The following is a 12,153-nucleotide window of genomic DNA, read 5'->3' as shown; positions in this document are numbered from 1 at the left end:
GCTGTGTGGTCTGTGGGCTGCAAACACCAGCTCGAGTGCGTCTCAGCCCAAGGCGCTAGAGGGCTGTTTCCAGGGTGATCTTCATTTCACCATTTGGTTTGACACCTGTTATTTAAATCCTATTGCATTTATCCAGAAATGTCAGGAAAATGCCCTCTGAATGGATCAAAGTGAGGATGGGACCGACCCTGCCCCTACGGCTTTATTTCTAGCACTGATAAAAACTAGATGATGTTGCTGTGATTTCTGCAGTTGTCTCTGGTGAACAACCTGACCAGGTTCACTTGGCCAGAGCTGCAGGAAACACTGGGAACGTTTTCTTCCACGGGTTCCAACAGTAAATACAAATAATATTTTTGTTCTTCACCGTTCCGCATTTTCCATTTTTAAAATGCTCTTCATAGTATTAGTGTATCTCTACTGGGAAATATTTATTCCAGTAATCTGCCTTTCTTTTTGTAGCAGCCAGAAAAAGATGTTCTGAGACTGATGGAGAGTTGCCACTGTGGTTTTAGCTGATAAGCATTGTTTGTTTCATAGACACAGATGCACAATTTAAGCTGTCGTGAACTTTTTTTACTGCCCGTGTGTGAAACCAGGGTTCAGTCTTCACATGTTGTTGTCCTTGTGGTTTGTCTCAGGTGCCCCAGGTTGGAAAGGACAGCGAGGGGATGTGGGGCCTCCTGGTCCCGCTGGAATGAAGGGCCTCCCTGGAGTCCCGGGACGGCCAGGGACAGATGGTCCCCTAGGACTCCCAGGCGTCCCAGGCCTCTCCGGGGATGATGGACGGCCTGGTCTTCCAGGCCCAAAGGGTGGGTAGCGCTTTTCCATTCTTTACCCTTATTCTATAAGCTTGAAATCCACTGCCAAGTGAAGACTGTTACATATGATCATACTATTGAATTTTTTGTTGTATCAGCCTGATTTTGTCCTTCCCTTAGCGACAGGTCCCTTCTTCTCATCCCCTATATTGTTATTTCCAGTGGCAGAATGTTTCGGTGTAGGTAAATGGAAAAGGTGAGCGGGGGGAGTTAAGCCCACAGAACCCACAAACACTTCTGCTCAACACACTGGGTAGAGCTGATCAAGTGTTGGGCCAGGGCTCATGTACTTGCACGTTGGGTGAGCCCCCTCCCTCCCTGGCTCCTGATCTCGTCAAGCGTTATGAGATCAGGACTCAGAAATATAAAGGCTCCCACTTCAGCACTGAGGGGTGGAAAGCTGAGTAGGCGAGCACGGCTGTTAATGCGGCGGAGCTGATAGCGGTCGTTCACCTTCGGTACAAACTGCAGTCCGTGGGAGGTCACATCTCCACGCCGACGACAAGGAACACAGATCTAGGAAGCATGCTAGCTTCTAAAATGTCTTTCTACAAATGCATGTTCTCATTTCATCAGGATCCCAGGGGCTGCCTGGCTTCCCCGGTTTTCCGGGGGAAAGAGGAAAGCCTGGCCCTGAGGGACGCGCTGGCAGGAAGGGGGACCCGGGAGAGGATGGTCGGCCTGGCTTCCTCGGAGACCAGGGGGTGAAAGGTGCCAAAGGTAAATGCACTTGATAGCACGATGATGCCACATTGGTGGTTTTGGTATTTTATCAGAACATATAAAGATGGTCTTTGAAAAATAAATGGGACTATCCTGTGGCTTGGATTCCTCTTTCTTTAGGATTGCTGGTATTTGTTTTAGAATTTTAAACCAAATTGATTTTCCTTACCTCTCAATCTTATTGCTTATAACTGATAAATGAATTGCTCTATTAATAGGGAAAAAATAACAAGTGCTTCAATATATGGCTGTTGGGTTTAAAAGAAACTTCTCACCAGTTGGGAAGGGGGTGAGGCCTTCAAACTCTGTTTCAATCTTTTTCTTTTTGTTTTCTTTTCTTTCTTTCTTTTTCTTTCTTTCTTTCTTTCTTTCTTTCTTTCTTTCTTTCTTTCTTTCTTTCTTTCTTTCTTTCCAAACAAACAAACAAACAAACAAACAAACAAACACACCATACTTTTTTTTAAAGAGCCAGATAGTAAATATTGCAGACCCTTTGGTCCCTGTTGAAACCACTCAGCTCAGCTTTTGTAGCGTGGAAGCAGCCAGGGACAGCACGGAAACACTAACATAACTTATGTTCCAGTCGAATTTTCTTTATGGACACTGAAATTTGAATTTCATTTAATTCTCACATGTCACAAAATATTACTCCTTTTTTGAGTTTCATCCCCTAATAATTTACAAGTGTAAAAACCATAGCTCATGGATTATACGTAAACTGGCCACAGCTGGGATTTGGCTCTCAGGTTGTAATTTCCTGACTTCTGATCTAGGGTAAGTCCACTTTCATCTGAACCATGAGTTATGCCTCCCCAGCTTGGTTTAAAGAAAGAGTTTTTGGGGCGCCTGGGTGCCTCAATCAGTTAAGCGTCTGACTCTTGATTTCAGCTCAGGTCATGATCTCAGGGTCCTGAGACCAAGCCCTGTGTCAGGCTCCACGCTCGGGGTTGGGGGGTGGGGGGGAAGAGAGACCTGTTTGAGATTCTCTCCCTCTCCTTCTGCCCCTCCCCCTGCTCACACTCTCTCTTCCTCTCTAAAATAAATAGTAAATAAATCTTTAAAAAAATAAAGAGTTTTCGTTACTATTAAAAAATAAAAATTTCAAGACCGCTGGTTTCAATGTTCCGTGTCCATCCCCATTACATATTTACTTTTACCACTTAGCTGGGGGCCGCAGCGAGTGAAGCTAACATCTCATTTCCAGTGTCGAGAATGAATGCTTGACAATCCGAGAAACAAGTTTTTTGTCCTTAAAGCCCCTTGGGTAAATAACCTCCTGTATAATTTAAATTATTTTTACATCTGAGTATATTGATTCTACTCTTCTTTTTGTTTTACTAGCCTGTCAATTTTTTTACAAAGAATCAAGGAATCAGAGTCACTTTTAGCTTAGGTTACGTGATGTTTGCTATGCTATTATCTCCAAAATAAAACAAATTTAAGAAACTGATATTATTTTGTATGTTAACTGACTGGAATTTAAATAAAAACTTTTTTAAACAATGCCCTGACTGGTGTTTGGTCCCATGGTGGAAGTGCTCCCCCCGTGGCTGATTTAAAGCCACCAGTATTTCAACAACTGGCTTACAAAAGTCTTGGTTTGTTAACAATTGGCTCTCAGCACGCTGAGATGAGCCCACTCGAGCACACTTCTACAACTGGACCATGTTTACGAAAATCAGGTAGAAATACTGTATATTCTTCCTACCTTCCAGAATTCTCTATGTGGAGAAGCAAGTTGAAATAAGTGGACTTTTAATGTGAGGCAAATAATAGAGGGTGGCTAGGAAGGGAAAGACGGGACAGGAAAGTATGAGATGGGCAGTACACGTTTTACTGGATGAAGAGACGTATTTTAGACCTGGAGCTTTTCAAGCCTATCTGCTCTCACCTAAGCTCAGAGACCCATTTGGCTGAATTGAGCAAGCATTCACTGATCACTCCCTGTACCCCAGACCCTGTTGCTGGACATGTTGGGAGGGGAATGTAAAAAGGTACGGCCCTTCCTTTGGGAAATCCATCGACGATGATACCGTGCAAGCTATAAACATAGATGCGGTTTAGGAAATGAAATGTGGGTTTGCAAACTGGCCCTGAAGTGTCGTAACAGAAGAATCACGTGTGTGGTGCTTCTCTTTGTTCTCCTCTTGCATAATGAATATCCGAAGGAGAGAGAGGACCCCCAGGAGATGAAGGAGAGATGGCTATCATTTCCCAAAAGGGGAAAACCGGGGAACCCGGACCTCCGGGAGATGGTGGATTCCCAGGAGAAGAAGGTAGGTAAATGCTCACTCTTTTTAACTGTATCGGATGAGTTGACCTTTCTAGATCATTCAAACAAGCATGCGTATGAGGCAGCTTTCCTAATAACGCTGGGATTAGGGAAGGTCACTTTCTTTAGATACAAATATACACAGATTAACCTCGCGCTGCATTTTTCTTTTGCTTTTCCATGCCAGAACTTCAAGTTCATATGCTTGTATAGATGTGGATATTCCAAACTAGGATCAGTCCTGAGATTAGACATCTAATAAGTTCCAGCTTCCAAGTACCCACGTTTGTGGCGACTGATATGAAAATGAATAACACAGTGATGACTGTCCAGGTCATTTTGACCCGTGCTTCTCCATCTTCCGTGTGCCCATGAGCCCCTGGGGCTCTTGTGAAAATGCTGATTCTGGGTCAGCAGGTCTGGGGCAGGCCCAACTCTGCCTTTCTAACAAGCACCCCAATGCCTGTGCTCCTGCTCCCCAGAAACACCACATTTGCATTCTCTTTCCTCCCAAGTTCAGGTTTAGTCTGCATGAGGCCCGGGCTCTTGTCTTGGCTCTCTCCTTAACTAGGTGTTCAGGGGCGAATGTTTTTAACTGCGCTGGGTAAGCTCTTCCTCATTCCTACCTTGGAGTCTTTTCATTCCTCCCTGAGTCAATTCATGGGCACTTCCTTCCCAGTGAGGTCACTGAAGCCCAAAACCATCACGATGGGCCTTAGGGCAGGAGCGAAGACTCCCCAAAACCTTTGACTTCATCTCCTAAATATAAGACCCAAACCCTCAGCCTAACTACTGCCCTGCCCAGGATTTCCTGGAAGATGTTTCTCACACTTCCAACCCCACCAGGTGATAAAGGCGATCCTGGGATGCAGGGGAGGAGAGGAGAGCCGGGAAGACACGGAGCACCTGGATTTCATAGAGGGGAGCCTGGTAGAACCGGGCAGCCAGGGCTTCCTGGACCCCCAGGCCTCCCAGGCTCACCTGGGCTGAGAGGGATTATTGGTTTTCCGGGATTTCCAGGTGACCAGGTAAGTGGCTGCAGTTGGGGAGGAAAGAAATAATAAAACCCTTGTGTTCTTGGGTGCGCATAAGGAGTCACAATTTGCCAGTGTACATCATTGCCCTTCGACTGGCTTTAGAGTGTAAGCGAAGAATGGAGACTTCTGGAAGGCCATGATGTGACTATAATTTCTGAGCAGTGCTCATGCCTGTTTTCCCGTGACAGATGATGGAGTCACTCACTCCGCGTACTACCCACCCTCCCCTAGCCTAGTTTAAACAGCTCCAAAGAAACTTCCCTCATGACTGCGGGTTTATCCGAGTAAAGAGTCCTCTGAAAAATAACCCAAATTCCAGTGTCTAAGTCTTCCTACCTGATTGCAGATATCACAGATTTTGCTGTAAATACATTTGGTCTTCGTAACCATGAGTAAAATACCCCCCTCCCTGGGAAGCCAAGGGGTACAATATGTGTCATAGCCTACATCACAACTTCTAGAAGATGGATATAATTTGCTTCTCATCTTTCGGAATCAAATAGATTTTTCAAGTTTTTGGTAAAAAAAAAAAAAAGTCTAACAGTATTTTATTTGGTATTAATTTGCTCATTCAAACCTTAAAATTCTAATTATGTGATACATTTACTGTTTGGTAATCAAAAATAGAGAATTGGATGCTACCTGTCGGTACCTCTAATTCTGGAGTTTTAGCCACTTTTAAAAGCTATTAGTTATGGAAGATTATAACTGGATCATGTTATGAGTATGTCATTTGTATATGAAACCAAATTAAAGTCTTTTGTTTTGTTAAACTGTCAGGGTGAGCTGGGTTCTCCAGGGTCCCCCGGACTTTCAGGAGTTGATGGAATGAGAGGACCTAAAGGTATGCTTTGGAAATACAGCAGCCATCCACCAAGCTCATAGTCCTGGGTGTTTGTAACATTGTGAGCATGCACATTTGGCATGAAAAGCAAAATATATCCAACAAACTGTAACATCCAAGGGCTTCTTTTTTATTTTTTATTTTTTTAAGTTTTTATTTCAATTACAGTTAACTTAACACACAGTGTAGCATGAGAGACTATGGACTATGAGAAACAAAGTGAGGGCCTCAGAGGGGAGGAGGGTGGGGGAATGGGATAGACCGGTGATGGGTAGTAAGGAGGGCACGTATTGCATGGTGCACTGCGTGTTATACGCAACTAATGAATCATCGAACTTTACATCGGAAACCGGGGATATACTGTATGGTGACTAACATAATATAATAAAAAAATATTAAAAAATAAAATTAAATTAAAAAAACACAGAGTGTAATATTAGCTTCAGATGTATAATATAAGGGATTCAACCCTTCCCTACAACACCTGGTGCTCATCATGACAAGTGCAAAATTTCACCCCCATCACCTAGTTCCCCCATCCCCCCACTCATCTCCCTTCTGGTAACCATCAGCTTGTTCTCTCTAGGTAAGAGGCTGTTTCTTGGTTTGCCCCCTTCTGTCTCTCTCTCTCTTTTTCCCCTTTGTTCATTTGTTTTGTTTATTAAATACCACATATGAGTGAAATCATATGGTATTTGTCTTTCTCTGACTGACTTATTTCACTTAGCATAATACCCTCTAGTTCCATCCATGTCATTGCAAATGGCAAGATTTCATTCTTTTTATGGCTGAATAATATTCCATTGTATGTATATACCACATCTCCTTAATCCATTCATGAAATGATAGATGCTGGACCGTTTCCATAGTTTGGTTATTGTAGATAATGCTGCTATGAACATTGGGGTGCGTGTATCCCTTTGAATTAGTATTGTTGTATTTTTGTGGTAAATACCTACTGATGTGATTGCTGGGTCATAGGATTGTTCTATTTGTTAACTTTTTGAGGAACCTCCATACTGTTTTCTAGAGTGGCGGTACCAGTTTGCGTTTCCACCAACAGGGCAAGAGGGTTCCCCTTTCCCCACATCCTTGCCGACACCTGTTGTTTCTTGTGTTGCTGATTTTAGTCATTCTGACAGGTGTGAGATGGTATCTTACTGTGGTTTTGACTTGTATTTCCCTGATGCTGAGTGATGTTGAGCATCTTTTCATGTGTCTGTTGGCCATCTGTATGTCTTCTTTGGAAAAATGTTCATTTCTTCTGCCCATTTTTCAATTGGATTATTCATTTTGAGGGGGGTAATGAGCTTTTTAAGTACTTGATATAGTTTGGATACTAACCAAGGGGTTCTTTTTAGACTCTGCTAGATAGTCAAACACTCAAGACCCAAATCATGCACACTTGTCACTCAGATCCAAGGGCACCAGATAGAGAACAGCATGCTTGCAGAGCACAGGACTTTCTCCTCAGTGGGGGTCCTTCAGCAGTCTTTGTAGTGACTATAGCTCCCTAGGTGACACTCAGGTACAAGGAGATCAGATCCACATTGGTGGGCAGTGTCTACCTTGGCTTGGAAGCCTTCTGCCCTGTAGGAGCCAGTATCTCTTCTAAGGACTCTATAGATATGGCTTTTAGGGTCCCAGTGACAAGAGTCATGGGACACAGAGAAGGCCAGAGCCATGACTTCCCACCAGGTGTTAATAAGTCACTTAAGAATTTCTGGGTCACATGTAATTTACAGTTGGGTTATTTTTACCGCAAGCCAAGAGTCAGCAAGTGTGTTTCTTCAAGGGGCCAGATCACAGATATTTTCAGCTCTGTGGTCTCTGTTGCAACTACTCAACTGTGCAGGAAAGCAGCCGGACAGTATGCAAATGAGGGGTGTGGCTGTGTTTCATTAAAAATTTATTTACCAAAAGCTACAGGTTAGATTTGGCTTCATAGGTCTTGGTTTACCTGTGCCAAAAATAATGCTGCCTCATAGCACAACTGACATTCTACCTTCATTAGATTTCCAGGGAAACAGAAACACAAAGTTAACCTTTGGGTAAAGGTGCTCTTAGAGAAAGAGAGGTTTCGTGAACCCTTTATTCAGACAAACAAGCAAACAAAAATCAGGATATCTTAAATTGTGATGTTTACGTAAAATCTTTAACATTGTTACTGTCCTTATATATCATTGGGTTAATATTTTTCTTTACTTAAATATGATTCACTTTTTTAACCTTAGCTTTAACCTCACTATCTGTGAATTCAATTCCCAGGTTTGATGAGCAGTTGTATTTTACTTTAATACAGATGAAAATGAATAACTTAAAAATATAAAAGAATAAGGGCATCTGGCTGGCTCAGTCAGAAGAGCGTAGGACTCTTGATCTCAGGGTTTTAAGTTTAAGCCCCACGTTGGGTGTAGAGATAACTTAACGATAAAATCTTTAAAAAAATAAAATGAATTATAAAAGTAATTAATGAAACACCTAAAAATCTTCTCCCTTACCACCAATGAAGCATGCTTCGCATTCTGAGAGATACTTCATAAGTAATTTGATAATTTCTCTAAGAAAAAAATGAACTGTGCACACTTATTTATTCAGAAAGAATAATCTAGATATCTTCCTCAGAAATAGTTACAAGTAAGGAAGTTCTCACATTTGAGTTGACAGTGTATGGCTTCATGGTTTAAAATCAGTCCTCTTCTATTTCCCTGTGCATTTATTACAGTCCCTTTGCCTCTCTCAAAGTGCAAACCTACCTCTTCTTATGTTCTTCATACTTGCATCTGGCCACGTTTGCAAGGAAGTGCAATGCACTCGTGGTGCCTGGAGTAAAAGCTGTTTCATGGAGCCCACCATAAGGCTAATGAAGGCCAGCCCTTAGGCAACCCATGGTTTCTCTCTTGAGACTGTTCTGCTTTTCTTTGTGGGCTGGCTTTTACTTACCTGACACCTGGCTTCATCACTCTCTGTTTAGTGTCCTTTCTGGATCTTTCTGGATATGTTTAGATTGCAGACATGCTCTGCACCAAAGCATTATGATAACGACATCGTGATAACCCCTTTGGTTGCTGCGTCAATAGCCAGTGACCTCAAGATCTTACTTTTTATTCCAACTTCTCAAGGAAAGACTCGCTGACCCAAGATGGACCAGATTTCTACCCCTGAAAGGATCAGCCACAATTACGAGTAGGGTTAGGTGGAAGAGAAACTTCCACAAATGTGGGTGGGACCCCGACCCCTTTGAAAAGGGTGTGTAGGAAGATATTATAAATCATCCCTAATTCACTCTTTCTCTCTCTTACAACCCCATCTGTTGTCTTGCCCGTCACACCATTTTGAGACCTCCATTTATAACTGGCTCCCCGCTCTAAGTCCTGTCCAGAAGAATGCAGCAGCGGTGTGGTACTGTGGGAGCCGTTGCCGACCGCGGCCTTGGAATGTGTGTTCTCTTGTGAAATCATCAATAGAGTGCGCCTTTGTAATTTTGTTTTTACAAGGACACTGAGTTGAGCTTCCTTGCAGAAAGCTTGAAATGTAATTACAGCAGCTAAAGCGGAGCAATTTCTGCTTTTTGTTTCTAAAACATCATATAAGAATATAGTCAGTGTCAAGCAATTTCTTACATAGATACCTAAATTTGAAACTATTTTTGGGAATTTAAAAACTAAAACTTATTAATATCTATAGTTTCTTATGATTGTTATGAACTATAAAAATTGTGTGTGTGTGTGTGTGTTTAAATCACATCTTGCATCTATGTTTCCATTTGTTTTTATGTAGGGAAAAATCCATTTTTTTTTCAAAAACTTTTCTGGAATATTTGAAGACAAACTATAAAGACAAGTATGACAGTTACTAAGTCACATGTATGAAACAAAATTAAGTTCTTTTAATTAATGTTATGTACATTTTATCACTTACAGGAAACAGAGGTGACCCTGCTAGTCAATTCGGCTCACCTGGTCCAAAGGGTGAACCAGGTAGCCCTGGATGTCCAGGTATAGCTACATGTTTTCCTTATTAAAACAAAAAGAATGGGGAGCGACTGGGTGGCTCAATCAGTTGAGTGTCTGCATCTTGGTCTCAGCTCAGGTCTTGATATCAGGGTCATGATTTCGGGCCCCACGTGGGGCTCCATGCTGGGCACTGAGCCTACTTAAAAAGCAAACAAACAAAACAAAATAAAAACTTACTGGAACAATTACTTGATACTCAAAGCTGGCAATAATTATATCAATATTTTCTTCCCCCGTAACACACTAAGATACATCTCAGAAGTGTAAACGTTGCCACCACATCCTTGGCCTTGAAGAACATCAGGATTATGTACCAGGGATTCTCAGTCTTTTTCCACCATGGCTCCCATGACCTATGATATTGACGTCACAATCCACTCCCCTTGGCATGCCCAGATTTTGACATGGTCAAAAAGATTATTGCAAGCAATTTAAAGCTGGACTATTTCACAGTCTCTAGAATTTCACAGTCTCTACATGATACATTAGCAGTTAACCGCTCACACTGACCACAGCCTCAGGTTTTCATTCCAGCCTTTTCCTACTCAAAATCATATGCGAATGCCGGAGAGGAGTGCCATTGCTGAGCTATCACTGAATATCTCATTTACTAAATATTAATTTACTAAAAACCAAACCAAAAAAAAAAAAAAAAAAGTAAAGCTTCATCACCAACAATGGATCTAAATTATTCAAAATGGTACTTTGTTTATCAGTGACAGTTGACATGTCATCCCTCAGAATGGATTACAATGTCCCTGTGATCTCTTGCCTTCTGCTCGAGGCTATGGCTGGCTTCAGTACATGACCCACCGTTGATGAAATATAATGCTTTTTAACTTAGCAATTTTAGTTGTAAGAATTTATCTTAAGTCAATTATCAGACAAATGTATAAAGATACATGCACAGGAATATTCATTGCATGGAAAGAACACATGCCATTCACAAATGATAGCTTAAAGCAGTATGCACGATCTCATTCAGCTGGTAGTGGATAGGTTTAGATGGATCCCTTGTAAGTTAAAATATCTCATATTAATAGTGTTGTGCATTTTATTTATTTAAGAGAGAGAGAAAGTGGGAGGAGGGGCAGAGGGAAAGAGAGAGACTCTCAAGCAGACTGCCCATTGGTCACAGAGCCTGACACAGGGCTCAATCCCAGGACGCTGAGATCATGACCTGAGCTGAAATCAAGAGTCAGTCACCCATCTGACTGAGCCACCCAGGTGCCCCTCTTTTTGTGCATTATCTTAAAATTCTCTTTGACAATAGTCACATTTCATTACATACAACAGAGAGAATATCTGAGCAGAAGTATTATCAACAGAGAGAATATCTGAGCAGAAGTATTATCGGAAATTTTTTGTTTGTTTGTTTTTATACCATAAGATTGCTAAAATGGAAGTCCAACAGAAAAACAAGCTATTACAATGGCAAGAACTTTCCGACTCTCTTCCATATCGGTCTTTTACCTCTGACATGGTTAAATTGATTTAGAGAATATAGTATTTTAACCAAAATGTACAGCTGAAGTGTACATTTGGAGGGGAAAATAGTTTTGAGGTTAACATTATGGGGGTTCATAATAAGTACCAGAGTGAGAAAGAAGCCTTAAGAAGGGAAACCAGTGGTTCAAAGTCAACCTCCATTATTACTGTCCATGTGGTCTTGGGCAAGTTGCTTATCATGTTTGAGCTCAGTTTTTTCACCTGTAAATTGGCCTCATGCATAATTACAGGATTGTTCTGAGTATCACATAAGATTCCTTGAGAGCAGTTGGTAAACTGAAAATTCCACCTTTACTGGTATTTTTATGTAAACCATTAAGATAGTAAGATATTATAAGCTGAAACTAGCCCAAAATGGAGGCCTTTGATATTACCTAGTATTTTAAGTGAAAAATTATAAATCTGAGTTATTTTACACTTAGGCCAACTTTTTCAAGAAAATTTGCCTTAGCATAATTTCCCTGGTGTCCTGCAGTTATCACCATTTAAACGGTTCCTTTTCTCACATGCCATAGCTTTAGCTTAAAATTTCTAAATTACATCATATGTTATTCACCAGCATAGAGTTTACCTAAATACACAAGTTCCATTGACTGGGAAAAGCTGCACTGATTGAATTTGAATGAGCCCAACGAGAAGGCATAGAGCTGTTGCCTGTCGCAGGGGGTTTTAAATGATTGTACTGGGTTTAGTTCTACACACACCCCCCCCCACCCCCCCTTCAATTCAGTGAGAAAATACGGCAGAGATTAACTCAGAAGCTCTGTTCTTAACACAGGTGCGCCCGGGGAGGCAAGCCTCAGTCTTCCCATTTGGAGATGAGAATAACACTGCCTTACCTTTACTGCAGGAATATTTTCAGGATAAATAAAGTAACACACAGTGAGGCTCATAGCTCTTAAATTCGATCAGGGAACAGGTATAGACTAAC

General features: G+C 41.6%; 1 protein-coding gene across 1 annotated transcript in view; it reads left to right on the top strand.

The window, feature by feature from the left end:
- The window catches only part of COL4A4 (collagen type IV alpha 4 chain), a 122,557-nt gene that overhangs the window by 78,463 nt on the left and 31,941 nt on the right, over nt 1–12,153 (top strand). Inside the window, exons 31-36 of the mRNA XM_026491803.4 lie at nt 642–812; nt 1,398–1,541; nt 3,713–3,820; nt 4,663–4,844; nt 5,634–5,697; nt 9,621–9,695. Of these exons, the coding sequence (XP_026347588.3) occupies nt 642–812; nt 1,398–1,541; nt 3,713–3,820; nt 4,663–4,844; nt 5,634–5,697; nt 9,621–9,695 (744 nt within the window). The remainder of the gene's footprint in view (nt 1–641; nt 813–1,397; nt 1,542–3,712; nt 3,821–4,662; nt 4,845–5,633; nt 5,698–9,620; nt 9,696–12,153) is intronic.

Source organism: Ursus arctos, unplaced genomic scaffold (assembly GCF_023065955.2).
Source record: "Ursus arctos isolate Adak ecotype North America unplaced genomic scaffold, UrsArc2.0 scaffold_1, whole genome shotgun sequence".
Taxonomy (NCBI): Eukaryota; Metazoa; Chordata; class Mammalia; order Carnivora; family Ursidae; genus Ursus; species Ursus arctos.
Note: the sequence above shows the minus strand (reverse complement) of the source record. Positions and strands in the feature narration are given on the sequence as shown.